This window comes from Narcine bancroftii, chromosome 4 (assembly GCF_036971445.1).
Source record: "Narcine bancroftii isolate sNarBan1 chromosome 4, sNarBan1.hap1, whole genome shotgun sequence".
In the NCBI taxonomy this organism is placed as follows: domain Eukaryota; kingdom Metazoa; phylum Chordata; class Chondrichthyes; order Torpediniformes; family Narcinidae; genus Narcine; species Narcine bancroftii.
In genome coordinates this window covers 304,794,805-304,815,507 of record NC_091472.1, presented here as the reverse complement: position 1 = coordinate 304,815,507, position 20,703 = coordinate 304,794,805, and the positions used below count along the sequence as shown (strand labels likewise).

General features: G+C 42.1%; 1 protein-coding gene across 3 annotated transcripts in view; it reads left to right on the top strand.

Moving 5' to 3' along the window:
* The window catches only part of LOC138762200 (endoplasmic reticulum junction formation protein lunapark-like), a 122,417-nt gene that overhangs the window by 78,775 nt on the left and 22,939 nt on the right, over positions 1-20,703 (top strand). For all 3 annotated transcript variants that reach the window (XM_069935797.1, XM_069935798.1, XM_069935795.1), the window contains 2 exons: positions 17,315-17,366; positions 19,922-20,113. In XM_069935797.1, the coding sequence (XP_069791898.1) occupies positions 17,315-17,366; positions 19,922-20,113 (244 nt within the window). The remainder of the gene's footprint in view (positions 1-17,314; positions 17,367-19,921; positions 20,114-20,703) is intronic.

Sequence of the window (20,703 nt, the reverse complement as noted above, 5' to 3'; positions counted from 1 at the left end):
AAACTACTCAACATACATGTGTAAAAATAAAATGGTGGAGAAACTCAGCAGATCAAGTAGTGTCCTTTATGTAGCAAAGGTAAAAATACATAACTGACATTTTAGGCTTGAGCCCTTCATCAAGTATAGAAAAATGATGACAGGCGTCTGAATAGAAGAGTAGGGGAGGGAGGTGTGTAATTGCATGTGTGTGTTCAGGAAAGTTTGTTTTTCTTTGTCCAATCATTCATTTTTCACTTCTCAAAGTTCACTGGTATAAGGAAATCTTCCATACTGTGCACATAATTGAACAGATATTATATTCACCAGGCTCTGATGCTTTAACTTAAGTTGTTCCCGCTTAGGAAAGTCTTTGTTGGTTTCCGAGAGATATTTATTGTTCGTTGGACTCGCAAACTGATCTCCTTCAATCAGCAACTGAAGAAACTTGCCCTCTCTTGGGTTTTTCCAAAAGATTACTTCTTCCAGGTTAGCGCCAGGAGTACTTCTTTTTCTCCCTATTTCAGGGGAAACAGAATAACTACAATCTCTTCAATTACAGAAATTTAGAGTAGGCTGAACTCAGAACTCAAAACCCGTCTTGAAATAGGGACTTGCAGCAGGTCTGCCAACTTGTAGCCTTCATACAAACTGTTGTACAATACTCTGACAAACAATGGATGATTTCTCTGTTTGCAAAAGCCACGTTGTAGCGGGCCGAGCGACCGCGCGGTTAGACGGGCCAAATAGCCGCCCCAGTTGTCTGAGATGGCACGGGCCCCCCTTCCCCTCTGAGGAGAAGCCCACAGTTGGCAACATGCATTGCTTGGGGGGGATGGCGCCGGTTCCCTATTGTGTGCTGCTGGACGGGGTGATTCCGCGACGCATTGACCTCACTTCCTAAGTCCAGTGCACCCCTTGCAGGAAGTGGGCGTTCTCCCCGAGCAGCGCGAGTAATTCAAAATAAAGTTCATTTACCGGTTCACCTCCTGCTGTGTGGACGTCTCTCATTTCAGTAGCACTGTCATTAGCAGGTGCTACAGTGGTGACCCCGATGGTTCCAACATCTTTGGTACCCACCTTGATTGCGACGAAATGCAGGATGCTACTACAGCTACAGTTGCAACAGCCGCAACCAACTCTGGATGTGTATTTGCCGCCCTTCTAGGCCAATCAGCCCAGGAATTGGTTACAACTGGCCGAGTCACAATTCAAGATTAGAGGCATTGTCTCGGAGGATACCATGATCTGGCAAGTCGTCAGGGCGCTGGACGCCGCTACCGCAGCAAAAGTAAGCTCCTTCATGGAAAATCCTCCTATGGAGCGCAAGTATGAACAGTTCCTGCGTTTTCTCCTCGATTCCCTTGAACTCAGCTGGCACAAGCACGCCATGCAATTTAATATGCAAGGCGTGAGCGATAGGAACCCCTCCGAGCTCACACATGAAATTGTGGTCTTAGCGGATGGACAAGCAAAATGTTTCTTGTTCAATGCCCCGTTACTCTCCTAGCTACCGGTGCACATTTCTTTGACAATATCTGACATAGATTTCAGTGCCCTACATCTGATAGCCAAGGAAGCAGACAGACCTTTCTGCACCCTGCAACAGAGCTCCATACAGCCCTCCTGCTGGGCCATCCAGCAAAGCTGTGGCCTAACCACAATGTAACGAGCACTCAGACAGAGTGATTACTGCTTCTACCACCACAGATGGGGCTGTTATGCCCAGTGGTGCGTCCCTCCCTGCTCGTACCCCAACGCCAAGTCAAGCACGGCGGGAGGAAATGGACAGGCCAGCCACCGATAGTGACCTCAGCAGTTGGCACACATAAAGGCCTACTCTACCTAGGGGACCAGTGAACAAAGAGGGATTTCCTAGTTGACACGGGTGTAGAGGTAAGCCTCATTCTGCCGACGTATTTTGATCTCAAACAAAATTCCAAGGCCTTCCCCTACAGGCAGCCATTGGTTCCCCCATTGAGTTTCAGAACCCACTTGGTCACAATCCATGAAACAGGACAGTTTTCCACTGGATGTATATGATTGCGTCCGAGGGACAAGCCCTATTCGGAGCAGATTTCCGCTGGGCACACGAGCTCATGATGGACATGAACAGATGCTGTTTGGTCTATGCTACCACGTTCCAGTCATACCCCTTTACAGCAGTATTCCTTTCTACCATTAGGAATCCATGCTCTGGACCGTAATGAAAGTGCCCACCTACGGGCCAAGTACCGGTTACTGTTGGCGCCCAACTTCCATGAACCAGCACATGGCATGGGGCACCAAATCAAGACCAACAAGCCTCCAGTGTATGCATGGGCATGGCGCCTCCCACAGGACAAGCCTCCAAGCCAGGACAGAGTTCGCTGCCATGGAGGAGTTGGGTATCGTCCACTGTACAAACAGCCCCTGGGTGACCCCATACCACATGGTCCAAAAGAACTGGCAGTTGGTGACTGCAGATGACTCAATGACGCCACTGTCCCAGATAGATACCCCATCCCACATGTCTAGGATTTTGCCACGAGGCTTCATGGCTGCCGGAGTTTTTCCAAGGTGGATCTCATCAAAGGGTACCATCAGATTCTGATGCATCCCAACGACATCCTGAAAACGGCCATTATTATACCTTTTGGGCTTTTCAAGATCCTTCGGATGCCTTTCAATTTAAAGAACGCAGCCTAGACGTTTCAGTGTCTCATGGACGTGGTTGGCAGGGACCTCTATTTCATCTTCATCTACTTGGATGACCTTCTAAGGACACACCTGACTCTCCTTTTTGACAGGACTCACAGTGAACATAGGGTAAAGTACTAGTTCGGCCTGGAAACTTGATTTCCTGGGTCACCATATCACCTGAGAGGGGGCCACACCGCTTCTGGATAAGGTGGAGGTCATCCAATATTTTCCCAGGCTGAGCACAATCAAGGGCCTACACGAATTCCTAGGGATGGTGAACTTTGATTATCGGTATCTCTCCCAGGAATGGCTACTCTCATGCAATCCCTATTCATCAAACTTGGCGACAAGGTGCTCCGAAACCATTGAAGCATTCCAGGCAACTGAAGCCGCACTAGCAGAGGCTACATCTTTGGCCCATCCAGACTCTTTTTTTTCCCCCCCCTCCCCAGGCCCTTATAACAGACACATCAGACAGAGCGGTTGGTGTGGTGCTGGAGCAGTGTGTTGATGAACAGTGGTGCCCCCTGGCTTTCTTAAGCAAACATCTCCGGACACCAGAACTCGAGTACAGTGCGTGACTGGTCGTGAGCTGTTGGCCCTGTATCTGGCAATATGACATTTCCAGTACATGTTAGAAGGAAGGGTTTTCTTTGCCTGCATAGACCACAAACCACTCACCCATGCACTCAGCAAGGTCTTGGACCTGTGGTAAGCGAGGCAACAATGACACCTCTCCTCTATTTTGGAGTATACAACAGACATTTATCACATCACAGGCAAATACAACGTGATGACTGATGCGCTGTCCAGACCAGCCATCGCCGCTACCTTGGGAGGGCTCGATGTTCCTCAGTTAGCCAAAGACCAAGCAGAGGATGTGGTTATCTAGGTCTACCAGACCACCATCACCAGCCTGAAGGTTAGTGATTTCTGTCCTTCACCGGGGAGCTCGACCTTACTGTGCAACATTTCCACAGGTTTCCACAGACCCATTCTACAAGTGAACTGGTCTGTCACATCCTTCCATAAGGCCCATGGTCCACCTGGTGTCTGACAAGTTCATGTGGCACGGCCTCTGCCACAATGTGACCCTTTGGGCTAAGACTTGGACTGCCAATGCAACCAAGTACATAGACACACCAAGGCTCCACTCCAGAGTTTTGACCTGGCGCAGTGCCGTTTTCACCATGTGCACGTGGACATCGTTGGGCCACTCCCTGTGAGCCAAGGTATGCAGTATTTATTCACAGTGATCGACCATTTTACCTATTGGCCAGAAGCAATACCCCTGCCCACATGCGATACAGAGACTTGCACCAGAGCTCTCTTGTCCACTTGGGTCGCATACTTTGGAGCCCCAACCCACATCATCTCTGACCGAGGGCCCCAGTTCACGTCCTCACTTGGGCCAACCTTGCCAAGTTCTGTGGCAGCTAGTTATACTACATTATGGCCTACCACCCTCAGGAAAACTGTCTCATTGAATGTTTTCATCGCCAACTGAAAGCTTGACTACAAGGCTCGAATTGGATGGACAAACTCCCATGGGTGCTGTTAGGAATTTGTACAGCACCAAAAGAAGAACCTACTAGCGTCATGAGCCAAGATGGTGTATGGCTCCCCGCTTACTATCCCAGGGGACATCCACTTCAACCCACCTGGCCCAAAACCCTGTGCTCTATTCGTCTCTCAGCGATTGAGGGAACAATCTGGTAAACAGAAACCTCTGCCACCTTCCCGACACTGCTCTCCACTCTGCCACGTCTGGCGAACCTGGAGTCCACCGAATTAGATTTTGTTTGGAGGGGCAGCAAGGGATCCGTCCTACAATGCCCCTATGAAGGTCCATTCAAGGTGTTGCAGCGCGATGGTGTCATTTGGACATTGGTGGGTGCCCGGACAGGTTTACCTTCGATGGCCTCAAGGCAGCGTATCTGGACTTGGGTCAGTCACAGAGGCCGCTGCACAAAGACAGTATGGTAACTTGTTTAAAGGGTGCAGCGATTCGGTGGTGGGGGGGTGAGGTGGGTTGTGGTTTAGCTGGCCGAGTGACCACGCAGTTAGACGGGCTAAATCTCTGCCCCAGTTGTTCGACACAAAATGGCATGGGCTCCATTCCCTTCAGAGGAGAAGCCCGTGGTTGATGAGACACATTGCCTGGGGGACGGCGCAGCTTCTGTGTTGTGCACCACTGGATGGGTAGTGACGCTGCGATGCGCTGACGTCCCTTCCTAAGGCCAGCGTGCCCCTCACAGGAAGTGGGCGGTCTCCTCGAGCAGCACGAGGAATTTAAAATAAAGTTCAATTATTGGTTCACCTTGTGCTTTGTGGATATCTCTCATTTTGGTAACACTGCCGTTAGCAGACGCTACAATGTGGTCCTTCTTAGGGTTAAAAAAAACTCCAACCAGAAATTTAAAACCCTGGGTCCAGTTTAGAAGCAAAAGAGTTCTCAGTTCTTGAGCCTGGACTCTGTTCAAACATGCTGGTCCATTATCACCTACTTGTGATAAGCTTAAAAGCACTTTTCATTGTCTCTTTAAAGCCAACTGTAGACATAGTCTACCCTTGCATAGCTCTTGCATGGCAAATGAGATGTTTGCTTGCGAAATGTTACCTAATAATTAAACCTCAAAATCTTACCCTTTTGAGATATGTTTTATCATAATTTTATTAACTTACTCTGTAATATAACAGTTAGAACAAAGCATGTATTGGGTGTTGTGGCTCCTTGACGCTGCTGCTTTCCGATAGCAGATGTTCGTAATAATGAGGAGGGGTTTGCCTGTGATGTCCTGGGCTGTGTCCACAAACTTTTGCAGATCTTTATGCTCAGGGATATTGGTGTCCCAATACCAGACTGTGATGCAGCAGGTCAGCACACTTTCCACCACACATCTGTAGCCATTTACTAGAATTTTCAATGTCCTACCAAACTGCCGCAAACTCCTGAGGAAGTAGAGGTGCTTTCTTTAGGATGTCGTTAGCATGTTGGGTCCAGGAAAGATCCTCAGAGATAATGGCTCCCAAGAACTTAAATTTACTCATCCTCTTTGCCTCTGATTCCTCAATAATCACTGGATCGTACACCTCTGGTTTTCCCTTCGTGAAGTCAACAATTAGCTCTTTGGTTTTTGTGACATCGAGTGTGAAGTTGTTGTTGATGACCATTCATCCAATTTTTTTAATCTCCCTCCTTTATGCCGCTGTCTCATTGCCCTTTTTTCTTTTTCAACCTATTTCCATAGTATCATAAGTGAATATGGTGTTGTTGTACCACAGTAATGCAATGCATTACCCCAGCACAGAAAAGATAATACATATAAAAGATAACAGAATATGGTGTTGTTGTACCACAGTAATGCAATGCATTACCCCAGCACAGAAAAGATAATACATATAAAAGATAATATTTACAATTATAATTAGTGAAAGGAAAATAGATGCTTTAATAGAGGGGGTATGATCTTTTATGATGATAGAATATTTAAAGGTTAGACTTGTAAGGGGAGATTCTGTAACCACAGCACAATAGAACACAACAGCACAGAAACAGGCCTTGACTACATTTCCTACTTTCTGCAGCCCTCGAGGTTCCTCAGCACTCTTAATTAGCAAACCAGGTCATAGAATATTACAGCACAGTACAGGCTCTTGATCCCATGATGTTGTGCTTACATATCGATGTAAACCTACTCCACAACAATCTAGTCCTTCTCTGCTTCACACTCATAACATAATTTTTCTTTCATCCAAGAGTGGCTTACTCTTGTTCAAAAAATGCATACACATTTTATTCCATTCACCTTACACAGATGTCCTCTGGCATTTGCTATTGCCCCAGCAAAAAAATGCTGGCTGTCCATCCTATCTATGACAGTCATAATCTTGTATATCTCTAAGTCATCTTCCATCCTTGAGATGCATCACTAGTTGTAGGTCTCCAGTCAGACAGGCAATAATCTACTCCCACACTCTGGCTTCTCCTGCAAAGCTCAGGGCAAATCCAATTTTCTACTTCCTTCCAAATAGTAGCGACTGAACCTTGACCAACCTCCCATGCAGGATCTTGTCAAAGTTCTTTGTAAAGTCCACGTAGACAAGATTCACTGCCTTTCCTTCATTAACTTTCCTAGTAACCTCTTCAAAATAACAGCTAAGATTGGTTAAACATGACCTACCATGGGCAAGGCTATGTTGAATATCCCTAATCTACCCAATTGCTTGTGCATCCAGTCTCTGAAGGTGCCTTCCAATGACTTGCTCACTGTTGATGTCAGTCTCACTCTCTGGCTCATAATTACCCATATTATTCTTCAAGCTTTCCCTGAAGAATGGAACAACATTAGTTATCCTCCAATCCTCTAGTACCTTACCCATGGCTAATGGCATTTTAAATACTTCTACAATTTCTGCACTAGTCTGTGTCAAGGTCTGAGGGAATGCCCACCCTTATTTGCCTCAAGACTACAAGCACCACCTCCTCTGTAATCTGTTTAGGGTCCATGACCTGACTGTTGATTTGCCTTACTTCTATAGACTCTTATGTCCATCTCCTGAGTAAATACTGATGCAAAATGTCAATAAGATATCCCCATTTTTTTTTTACTCTGTATCGGTGACCACTCTAATCTTCAAGGACTAGTTTTGTTCTTATTGATCCTATTGGTCTTAATATATCTAGAGAAACCCTTGGAATTTTTCTTCACCTTTTCTGAAGGGCAGCCTCATGCTTTCTTTTAGCCCTCTTGATTTCCTCGTGTTTTCTTGAATTTCTTGTGCTTAAGTGCCTTATTTGTTCCTTGGTGCCTATACTTGTTGTGAACCTACTTCTTAACCTACTTCTTAACAATATATAATATTGTATTATATCTTAGCTTTTTATTCTCCAGTAATCTGTATTCTTGTTGTCCTGTTTTTCTAATTCTCCAAACTGTTTACTTCTGCCATATGTTCCCTCTTAATATTTTTCAAATAGGATATAATTTGTCCACTTAAATATACTTTAAGCATGTCCCATATCAGAAAACTGTTATTGGTAGATGGCAGATTTGTTTCAAAATATTTTTATCTGTCTCTTTATAAATTTGCAGAAGTCTGTTCTTTTAGCCAATGTAGTAATAAGATGCCATCTGTATACTTTCTCTTGGTTTTCCATTATTGCTAGTTAATATTAGTGGAGAATGGCCTGATAGCAGCCCAGTTAGACATTCTGTTTCTATCACTGTAGTTTTTAACTGGGCAGACATTAAAAGTAATTCTTGTATGTGAGTTGTGCACCCTTGAGTAAAAAGAGGAGTTTCTCTCTGTTAGATTTAATTGCCTCCATACATCGATAAGATTTCGATCTTTCATATATCAAATTGTGGTTTTTGCTGCTTTAATCCCTGTTATTGTTCTTGCCAATTTATCTAGTATTGGGTCCAAGCAGAAATTAATCTACTCCAACTAGTATAATTTGCCTTTTGCTGTTTTTAAGAAGATTTCCTTCATAAAGGCTTCAATTGTCATAATTTGGGACATAAATAATCATAAAGTCCATGCTTCACCATAAATTTTAGTGTGTCATTACATGCTTAGATGGAAGTTATCTTCTATTAACACTGGTGTATTTCTATTAATTAGAATAGCCACCCTTTTTACCTTTGAACCAAAGGAAGACCATATAATTTGTCCTGCCCATCCGCTTTTTAATTTATCATGTTCCAATTTGGTAAGATGTGTTTGCTGCAAAAAGATTATATCCATTTTCAATTTCTTTAAATATGCCAAGACCCTCATCTCTTCACCATTCTCATTTGTGCAATTACCTACTTGTCATTTCTCATGGATTGTTGTGCACCTCGTCCAGAAACTATCCCTAACCTACATTTCACAACAACCTGGCTATGTTCCACTTCAGACAGTCTTAAAAACACTTGATAGTTATGATATCTTGGGATGATGCACTGCTTTTGTTGATCCAGGTAAGTTTGTAATCTGCACACCAGTGCCCACCATTTGGTCACGTCTGGTCACTGATGGGTTCACTTTTTATGAACTTGTAACTCTATTTTAAAAACTCAAATTTCTGCTTCTGTGACTGACTCGTTTTTTTTTGGCAATAAAAAGTTATGGTTAAGTGGTTGGGGAAGGGGCTTTGTGGGACAAAGTAATCCATTAAGAAAGATTTGATCAATTTTGTTCAATGACTTGGCATGCCATTTATACAAACATATAATTTGCACAGGAAGAATTCCCAGAAACACTTTTAAATATGGAATGTAATAGAATACAAGTAAAGATGGCTAATCAAATGTAATTTGATGTACTAGTCTGCATTAATCATCATGTCTGTGAGCTTGTGTGCATTAAATTTAATTTCTAAAACTGCTGAGCTAGTTGAAGAAAAGTATCATGAAATTGCAAATGCCAGAAATTGGGGAGAAATAGGATGGGTTGAGATTTCACAAGAAACTTGAGACTATTAATAAAGGAAAAAATTCTGTTCACACTATTGTTTGATATGTATATTAACGATCTGGAAGTAGGGGTGGAGAATTGGATAAGCAAGTTTGCGGATGATACAAAGATTGGTGGTGTTGTGGACAGTGAAGAAGATTACCGTAGATTATAAGGTGATTTAGGAAGGCTGGAGGTGTGGGCTGAGAAATGGCTGATGGAATTTAATACAGATAAGTGTGAGGTGTTACATTTTGGAAAGGCAAATCTAAATAGGTCATATGCATTAAATGGTAGGCTATTGAGATGTGCAGAGCAACAAAGGGATTTAGGAGTGATGGTAAATAGTACCCTCAAGGCTGATACTCAGGTGGATGGTGTGGTGAAGAAGGCATTTGGAATGTTGGCCTTCATAAATCGGAGTATTGAATTCAAGAGTAGGGAGGTTATGATGAAATTGTACAGGGCATTGGTGAGGCCAAATTTGGAGTACTGTGTACAGTTTGGGTCACCAAATTATAGAAAAGATATAAACAAAATAGAGAGAGTGCAGAGAAGGTTCACGAGAATGTTGACAGGATTTCAAGGTTTGAGTTACAGGGAAAGGTTGTGCAGACTAGGGCTTTTTTCTCTGGAGCGTAGAAGATTGAGGGGGGACTTGATAGAGGTGTTTAAGATTTTAAAAGGGACAGACAGAGTAAATGTGGATAGGCTTTTTCAATTAAGAGTGGGGGAGATTCAAACTAGAGGGCATGGTTTAAGATTGAAGAGGGAAAATTATAAGGGGAACATGAGGGGAAATTTCTTTACGCAAAGGGTGGTAGGGATGTAGAATGAGCTTCCGGCAGATGTGGTCGAGGCGGGATCATTGGTTACATTTAAGGAAAGACTGGATCGTTACATGGAGGGGTATGGACTGGGTGCTGGTCAGTGGGACTAGGAGGGTGGGGATTTGCTACGGCATGGACTAGTAGGGCCGAACTGGCCTGTTCTGTGCTGTAAGTGGTTATATGGTTATATTAAGTTTAACAGTTTCCATACCATGACCAAAGGACCATATTTATCCCACATCAGCACTTTTGTTGTATTCATGTGCATATTTGCATGTGTGTCCATCCTGTCCAATGTAGGACAATCTGATCAGTTACAATCCAATACATACTTGCAATCATAAGAAATGTGATGAAAGGTGCCCACTTGACAGATGTTTCAAGTAGCGATAACTCTCCAATAACCTCATTGAAATCATTTAAATTCTTAAGGCCCTCTTAGGTTGCAAACAGAACCACTGATCTCTGTCTCAGAATGAGTGGTTGTCAATTTAGGATTGAGATGTGATAAACATTGAGTATGGTGAATCTTTTTGGGGTTCAGCTGACATTGATAGCTTTCTGGATATTGCTTGATTGGAAATAGCTTTTAAAAAAAAACATAATTCTTGTCCTGAGGGAGAAAATCAGATATGACTTTGCACGGCAGAGCAGGCTGGGAGCGATAGATGGCCCTCTGCCACTCCCAATACATTAGCTTGTAACTTGTTTACTAATTTCCAGATTGGAGTTTGGTCAGGTCACTTGGCTCATTACCTTGTGATGCCCTTGGTCAAACAGTGGACAAAAGTGTTGAATTTCAGAGATGAGGTGAGAGTAACTGTCCTTGACACCAAGGGACCTTTTGATCAAGAGTGGTATTAAAGAACTTTTGTAAAACTGAAGTCATTGAGCTACAAAGATAATATACTCTATTGCTGGGTTTAGAACTAGTTCAAATGAAGTTGGTTGTGATTGGGCGTATTCTAGGTCATTGAAGGATCTGAAGATATTTGGGTCTGAGATGCAATGTAACCTTTGGATAGCATTTTCTTGGTGCTAGACAGTCACTTTCATTTGGCCCTTGGACCAAGGCTGTGATGAGGGCTGGATTGTGTGTGGCCTTGGTGAAACCCAAACATGGCGCCACTGAGCAGGTTAATGGAAAGTAAATGCAGTCAATAACCCTGTAAAATATTATTCCCTTCACTTTGCTGAGTTTAGAGTAGTCTGATTGGGCAATATTTGGCCAGATTATGGGGTGCTGTTCTTTTTGTGAGCTAGAAACACCAGAGTTATTTTCATTACTGATCAGTGTTGCAGCTGGGTTGGAACAGCTTGATTAGAGAGTCCTGGAGAACATTTCTTCAGTGCAACAGCTGGGATGTTGTCTTTCCTAATATTGTTCAAGGAAAATGCTGCAGAGAGACAGATGAGAATTTTGGCAACAAATATAGCTTTCTGGAAAAAAAAGGTAGCTACCTAAAAGAAGATTGGCAGTTCATACTCTGCAGCAGATGTTCTTTTTTTTTGTCTAATTCTGAAGTAGGCCTCAACCTACTTGGGTCTACAAGACCAATACAGATGTGTGGGAGAAACTCAACAGAGATCTAAAAGAGTAAAGAGTGAATTAATTTTTGGCTATTATTGGCAAGACCAGTGTTTACTAACCATCCCTAATTGTTCTTGAATGATGGTGGATAGCAGTCACCTTAGCCCATTGCTATTGGGTAGGGAATTCCATAACCTGGATCCAGTAGCGATCAAGAATCAGCAATAGGTTTCAATTCTGGGGCAGCGGTTGGAGTTTTGGGAGATGCTGAAATTTGCAGGTGTAAAAGAAATGAATATTTAATCTGGCAGGCATGATAATCAATTGGGCTGCTTAATCCTGGATTATGACCAGCTCTTCTTGAGGGATGTTGGCTTTGCACTTGTCTAGGCAAATAGAAAGTATTCAATTGAGCTGCTAACCTGTTGACTTATGGTACTGCGTAATGTCACTGAATGTTAATCAGACTCTTTGGACATGCCACAAAACTAATGATTGAGTCCAAATTTTACTTACTGATTAACAAGCCATGCCAGAATTTTTGTGTATATTGTTATGTACATGTGTCACAAAATTTGATGTTTTGTGGCAGCATTACAGGTGGAAAAATAGCCATTAATTACATTAAATAGATGCAAAGGAAGAGAAAAAAGCGAGGTAGTATCTGCAGTTCATTGTCCATTGATAAATTTAATGGCAAAGGGGAAGAAGCTGTTTTTGTACCATTGGATGATCGATCACCTTCAGGCTCCTGTACCTCCTGCCTGATGGTAGCAGTGTGAAAAGGGCATGACCTGGGTGGTGAGGGTCCTTGAGGTTAGAGACCGTTTTCTTGAGATACTGCCTCTGGTCGATAGAATTATGAAAGGCCAGTTCCATTAAAGCTGTAGCGTTTTCCTGTCCTGTGCGTAGGCATCTCCAAAGCAGACGTTGATGCCAGCAGTCAGAATGCTCTCCATGCACGCACACCTGCAGAAATTTGCAATAATCTTTGGTGATGTACCAAATCTCAAACTCAGAATTAAGAACAAGCTTTGGTGAGTCTTCAAGATTGCATTGACATGATGGTCCCAGGATGGATCTTCAGAGTTGTTGATACTCAGAAATTTAAAGGTTTTTTTTTTAACCTTCTCTATTGCTGACCTCTTGATGAAGACTAGTTTGTGTTGTCGTGGTTTCCCCTTCCTGAAGTCCACAATCACTTCCTTAGTTTTGCTAACATTGAGTGCAAGGAGTGACATCACTCAACAGGTTGTTGAATGGTGTCACAACAAATCACAAAGAGAATTGAATGTTTTGCAATTATTAGCAAACATCCTAACATCTGACCTTTTGCAATGCAAAAATTATTGCTCAATATTTGCTTTTTATAGACTGTTTAATAAAAGTTTTGTGCTGAATTAGTTATTTTCTTAAGAGTCTAAGGGTACTGAATAATGCACTGAATTAGTGATCTTTTTATTAAAATCCAGTTAGAATAGGACTAAATACATCAGGAGCAACAAAGTTATTCAGACTAAAGGGGCAAACTATGTGTGGATCTAGGTCTACTTCAAATTCACCAACGAGAAGGACAGAGAAAGTAGCAAGTTCGTCGAGAGATGTGTGGATAATCTGGAGTTGGTCAGTATTAGGAAGTTGAGTTTAGATCTCTTTGACCAAAGGGTGATTTATTTGGATAACATTCCACGATGCCATGGGAAGCAGAAGAGGAGAAAGGTGGGCAACTGATATTTTTGCATCTTTATCAGCAACAGGTGAAGTGCCAGAAGGCTGAAGGATTGCCCTTTTATTTAAACAGGGCAACAGGGATAAACCAGGTATCAGAGGCCTGTGGTGGGGAAATTATTAGAGAAAATCTGAAAGGATAGGATTTGTGTACATTTGAAAAAGCATGGGCTGATCTTGGAGAGTCAGCATAGCTTTATGTGGGGGGGGGGGGGGTGGTAGGAGGGGAGAAGAATCTATCTCACTAAGGTGGTTGTTTTTAGAGAGGTAACTTAGACGAATGAAGGCAGTGCAGCAGGCATTCTGAAGTGCCTTACTAAAGTCCCTAAAAGTTCTGCTTGGTCAGTTGGTCCAGGAGGTAAAAGCACATGATGCAAGACCAACTAGCTTATGGATCTAAAATTGGCATAGTGATCAAGGTAGAGGGTAGTGTGGGAAGGGTACTGTCCTGATTTGAAGTCTGTGGCCAGTAGTATAAAGGATGCCAATATCAGTGATATGATGAGCAAGTTTTCAGATACACAAAATATGGTGGTATTGTGGAAAGCAGGAAAGGTAGTTTAAGTCTGCTCCATATTGATCCAAAAATTGTGCAGTGTTTTGGTAGATAAAATTAATTCGAACAAGTGAATAGTGAGGCAGTTTGAGAAATCAAGCAGGAGTGGTGAATTCCCAATAAATGATTGGGCACAGAGGATAAACCAGAACCTTGAGGTTCAAAGACTGCACTTTCCTGAAAGTAGAAATGCAATTCTGATTGGGTGCAAACAAAGGCACTTGTAGCAAGCTTGCTTTCATGAGTCAGGGCATAAAATTTTAAAGTGGGGGAATAATACTGCAGCTTTACAAATTGCTGGTTAGGTCACACTTGGACTATTGTTTGAAATTTGGGTCATGACACTATAAGAAGGATAAGTTGTACTAGAGAGAAGAGGTCATTCACCAGGATAATGCAGGGAATGGAGAACTTCAGTTATGAAGAGAGATTGGGTAGGCTGGGTTCCTTTACCCTGCAGGGAAGTAGGCTGAGGATGTGGCCTGATTGACGAAACTAAAATTACAAGATGGGGTAGATGGTCAGAATTTTTTCCCCCACATAGGGGTATCAAAACAAGGAAGCAAAGTTGAGGTGAAAGGAGATTTGGCGGGTATTTGAAAGATATCATTTTTATATATAACTGCCAGAGGAGATGGTTAATACAATCATTACATTTAATATACTCCATTTTCTCTCAACTTAAATTTGTCATTATATCATGTAGTTACTGTGCATGAGTTAGTGAGAGTTCATTTTTCCTTTCATTAAAACTATTCACCTGGTTACCAACATGTTAAAAGCTAAAACTTTCTCTTGAGATGCTGATAAAAGTTTATCCGGTTCGCACAAAAAACCAAACAGGGCAGTTAAAGAGCATGGATCTAATTTAATCTTAAAAATTGTTGATAAAGGATGAAAAATATTCTGCCAAAATCTTCCTAATTTAGGACATTCCCAAAACCAATGAATTTGAGAGGCTTCAACAATTTTACACTTTTCACAAAATGGATTAACATCTGCATAGAAACAGGATAATTTGAGTTTAAACATATGCATTCTCTGTACTACCTTAAATTATAATAGACAGTGCCTTGCACAAAATGAAGATTCATTGATCTCACTAAGAGTGGAATACCAATCCTCATCTGAAAAAGTTATATTGTGACAGAGTATATAAATATGTTTTTGGTAGATAAATTAGTAAAGGTTGTTAGAGCAGGTCACCTACAAACACTTTAAAACAGATCTTATTTGAAATACTGCGGCGCTGCTAATGCTAGACATATCGGGGCCTCAGAGCTTTGAAGAGTGCTCAAGAGACTTCACTAATGAATTGTTATTTGCAAAAGGCAACAGATGAAAGAGCATGTCGGAGTCACTGTTGTCTGGAAGAGAGGTTGCTGTTGTAAGAGGATCATGTGGTTTTGCAGCAGAGAGAGTAAAACAGGCTTTCTCTCTGAGGGAGAAGGAGAGACACACACACACACACACACACACACACACACACACACACACACACACACACACACACACACACACACACACACACACACACACACACACACACACACCACTTGTATAGTGTTGCAGAAGTAGCTGGGACTGGAACAGTACAAGCTGGAAAGCCCAGTTGTAAGATGGCCTGGTCAAGGCCCTTGTGGCTCATGCAAGAGGAGAGGACGGGCTGTCTTATGTTTCACGTGGAATAAGAGAAACAAAAGGAACTCTAAGGAGACCTGAAAGAAAGAGGTTATCATCTGGAGAACCCTGAAGGGGCAGGTTTCATCAGCAAGGCACTGAAGTGGCTGATTAAAAAGGAACAACAAATTTCTCTTTGATTGAAACCCAACAAGAACCTTCCTGAGCGGTAACCATTTACCTTTCAAGCACCAAAGCCTGGTGAACTTTATAATTGTTAAATTCTGTGCACAGTATAAGAATTGCCTGCAACCAGTGAACTTGGAGGAATGAGAAGTGAGATTGGACTGTGAACCAAAGAACTTTTCTGAACTTACACACACATGCACTTAGAATTAGAAGCGGGTTAAGTAAGTCAATAGAGTTAAGTTGAAGTTTGATTCTATTTTCATGTATAAAGATAATTAAATTCAACTTTTGTTTCAGTAACCACTTGTCTTGGTGAATATCTATTGCTGCTGGGTTTTGGGGTCCTCTGGGCTCGTAACAATATTAAGATCACACTCCCAATCATTTTTAATCTTAACCATTGGGACTAGTCTTAAATCCATTAAATCAATATAAATACGAGGTATTAATCCTCTGTGAACAAATTGTGGATCAAAAAGTATATCAAGAATATTTGAGTCTGTGATTCGAGGAAAAGTGTTCAATTTAGACTAAACAAAATCCCTAACTTGCAAATATCTTAACAAAAAGTCTGTTAGAGAGCTTAAATTTAACTGATTAAAGAGCTTCAGTTTGAAAAGGTATGGGGCTCATTTATAGAATACAGATACACAAACCTTTATCCGGAACCCTTGGGGGATAGTGTGTTCGAATTTCGGATTTTGGAAAGCCAGATTTAAGCCCATCTGAATTATGCTGCAGTATCCACCCCCCACCCCCTTCTAGTCGTGCTGCCGGTCTCCCCCTCCCACCCGCCCGACTCGCGCTGCCGGTCTCCCCCTCCCGCCCGCCCGACGCGCGCTGCCGGTCTCCCCCTCCCGCCCGCCCGACGCGCGCTGCCGGTCTCCCCCTCCCGCCCGCCCGACGCGCGCTGCAGGTCTCCCCCTCCCGCCCGCCCGACGCGCGCTGCCGGTCTCCCCCTCCCGCCCGCCCGACGCGCGCTGCCGGTCTCCCCCTCCCGCCCGCCCGACGCGCGCTGCCGGTCTCCCCCTCCCGCCCGCCCGACGCGCGCTGCAGGTCTCCCCCTCCCGCCCGCCCGACGCGCGCTGCCGGTCTCCCCCTCCCGCCCGCCCGACGCGCGCTGCCGGTCTCCCCCTCCCGCCCGCCCGACGCGCGCTGCCGGTCTCTCTCTCTCCCCACTTGCCGGATTTTGGAGCTTTCCGGATTTTAGATGTCCTGACAAAGGATCGTGTACCTGTACTATCATAATTAGGAGTTTTAGGTGATCTGAGTACTCTAGTACTGATCCATCAGATTTCTGGAGGTGGCGACTTGATCCATCTTTGAATTTTTCTTGCAACCTTGATTAGAGGGAGGGTTAGGTTAGTATTAGTTTTAGGGTTTTTCTTTACATAAATGGATTTATGGGGTTTAATTATGATTATCCTAGATTTTTTTGAGATATTAAGGTACATGTGCCTTTATTTATATGCTTTGTTTTAACAATATAACTTGTATATGGATTATTATGTTAAACTCAATAAAAATATTTATTTTAAAAAAAAAATATTTGAATGGGATTAGTGTGATGGTCAAGAGGGTAGACATGCATGTGATAGGCCAAAGGCTATCTTTCTGTACTCTGGCTCTCATTGATTATTTTTATCCTCTTTGGGTACATCATGCAAATTTGCCAATTTTAATCTCTGCCTTAAGGTATTAGAAGTAATATTGTAGTAAGCTTATTTTGTAAATATTTTCCTATTTTCATCATAGAAAGTTGATGATTTGACTTTTGGAATGCCAACTACTCCAAGACCTGGCCAGGGTAAGCTTTAATGTTGAAGAATATGCATTGTATATAAAAAAATCATTCATCTTGTGATGAAAAAGTGTAAGAAATACAGTATTATTGATTCAGATAAAGCTGGAAAAGAAGAGAATTTTCTTTGACAGTTGCTAACAGCAATAATTTTAAACCATCCCACTAATATAACAAATCATTTATTTAATTGCATCCATCAGAATCAACAATTTTTGAGAAATGATGCAAAAGGATAGCTTTGTTCCTGCCTTAATTCTTCTGCTGTTGAAGCCTTCATCCTTTTACGTCTCATCTGCAAGCTTGAGATACCACTGAGATTGTGGAAATTTAACTATGCCACCCTATCAGCAGCTTGTCAATTTTAAAATCCTCATTTATGATTTCAAATTGTTCCATGCTCTTTCCTGTCCAGAGCTTTCAAAGCTACAGAGGCACTGTTACCTGTTGATCTGTTCTTCTAATTTTGCTGTTCTATATCCCTAATTTTATTTGCCCTTTCATTGTCTGCTCTGCCTTCTCCTGGACCCTAAACTCTGGATGCCCTTACCTAAGCTATTCTTCCTTAAATTAAAAAAAATTATGTTCTTATCATTTTGTATTTTATGGGCAATTGTCCCAGTACTAGATGTCAATTGTGGATTGATAATACTTCTGAGATGCTGGACATAAGGGCCCAAGTGCTGCAGTACCTCCTACCCGATGGCAGAAGGGGAAACAGTTTACGTGAGGGGTGTGGGAAGTCCTTCACAATGTTTATTGCCTTTTGCCTGCATTGAGTGTTCTTCATGGTAGGAAGAGAACCCCCAATGATCTTTTCTGCTGACTTCACTATCCTCTGCAGGATCTTGTGTGGTACAGCTTCCATACAAAGCGGTGATGCAGTTCCACAGGATGCTCTTGATATATCCTCTAGTGTAGTGGTTCCCAACCTTTTACTTTCCACTAACACACTTTAAGTATTCCCTATGCCATAAGTGTTCTTTGATTAGTAAGTGATTGCTTAAGGTGCTATGTGAGTAGGAAGGGAAGGTTGAGAATCACTGCTCGAGACCCAATTATTACTGAAATATTTTGCTTGAGAAAAATTGTCATTAGCCCATTTCCTTTGGAGTTATGAAACTGTGCACATAACTAATCAATTTGGAATGATTAAAAGTGGTTTTCAAACTTTTTCTTTCCACCACATACCACCTTAAGCAATCACTTACTAATCACAGAACACTTAAGGCATAGGGAATACTTAAAGTGGTATGTGAGTGGAAAGTAAAAGGTTGGGAACCACTGCTCAAGTGGTATTCCACAGGGATTAGTGTTGGGACTGCTACTTTTTAAATATGCAGAAGATTTGGATGATTGAATTGTGGCCAAGTTTACAAATGATATGAAAATAGAGGCAGGTAGTGAGAAAGTAGGGAGTCTGGAGAGGGACTTGGATAGGTTGGGGCAATAGGCAAAGTGGCAGATGGAATAAAAGACTATTTCTAAATGGGAAGAGATTTAGAAGCGGAGATCCAAACGGAATTGGGAGTTCAAGTGCAGTACAGGTAAACCCCACTTTATGAATACTTAAATTATGAAAATTTGCTTAAATGAAGAAATTATAATGGCTTTTCGCTTTCACTAAAATTGACTCCAATAGTAGTCAAGGGGTCTTGGCGTTACGAATTTTCGGTTTACGAATGGCTTCTCAGGAACATTCTACTATCGTGAAGTGGGTATTCCCAAAAGACTAACTTACCAATTGAAAGAAAGAAAGGAAATTTTTAGCACTCAATTTGAGAAGAGTATTATGTTAAGATGTAATGCTGAGGCTTTATCAAGGCACTGGTCACACCATACATAGAACAATGTGAGCAGTTTTATGCCCTTTATCAAAGGAAGGATGTGTTAGCATTTGAGAGGGTCCAAAGAAGGTCAATGAGAATAATCCTAGGAATGAGATAGTTAACATGCGAGGATCATTTGATGGCTCTGTGCCTTTACTCGCTGGAGTTTAGAAAGATGAAGGGGGAGGATCTCATCGAAGCATACCAAATATTGGTAGGTCTGGACAGAGCTTCTCAACACTACCTGCCCCTCCACCTATCTTCGTATCATTTGTAAACTTGGCCACAATTCAGTCATCCAAATCCTTTGCATATTTAAAAAGTAGCAGTCCCAACACTGATCTCTGTGGAATACCACTAGTCACATGCAGCCAGCTATAAAAAGCCCTCTTTACTTCATGCTTTGGCTAGTCATATTCTAACTGTGCTAGTATCTTTCCCATCATATCATATGCATTCCTATCCTATTTATCACCCTTGTTTGTGGCACCTTGTTAAAGGCCTTCTGGAAATTCAACATCTTAGCTTATCTAAGTCATCCGGAAGGCTGTACATTTTCAGCAAAAACAAATGGGCTCTTGCTGATGGTCGAAGCTCATGTTGTCCGTTTCATCAGATGTAGTGTAATTATTTACAATAGGTTCATGCTTTGCAGCAGGTGTACAACTCGAACAGAATGCATGTCCAGCACAGTTTTTTAAAAAAAAACTATTTTAAATTTCCTTTTCCTAGAACTTCGTCAAAGGACATCAACTCAAGTGGCATCCACTTCGCCAAACCTCAAGCAGGGGAATCCACAAGCTCTGCCAATTGCCACACCTGTTCTGCAGAGCATATCAGCACCTGGTGGCCCACCAGAAAAGACTTCTCATTCAGTTTTACATTTATCTGTGCAATCGAAGCAAACTTCAACTCCTGTAATGGGTAAACAGAATACTTGGTTTAATCATGGTTTTTAGTGCTATCCTGGGTTAACAATAAAATTGTTTTTCTATAAGTGAATGGCATTTCATATTCTACTCTTAAAGATAGATGTAATGTTCATATTTAATTAGCCATTAGTCATTTACAGCTGCCATCTCTCATCTTTATAGACCCTGACTAAGCTTATTAAAATGTTACATAGCTACTGTTTAAATGGCAGTAAAAGTTCATTGGCAAACTGGTAAGTTGCCTTGCCTTCGTGTGCTTTTATATTTTTTTAAAAAAGTTGAAGGTTTGTATGGATGTGTTTTAGCAGTTACTTTTGTTCATCAAATTGTGAACTACTTTTGTACTTTTCCCTTGTATTTCACATCATTCAACAGACCTAAAATCAATTAAATACAAAAATGTTGAACCACTGGGCTTCCATATGGTAGTAAATTAATAACCAGCAGGTATTTCAGGGCTTGCCAAGATTTGCAAAATTGACCAGTCATCTTGCAGTAATTACTCTTGATGTTTAATTACATTAATTACCTTTGGCCTGAGCAGCAGGAAAAAAATGTTAGGCCAGTTTCAGAAGGAATTCA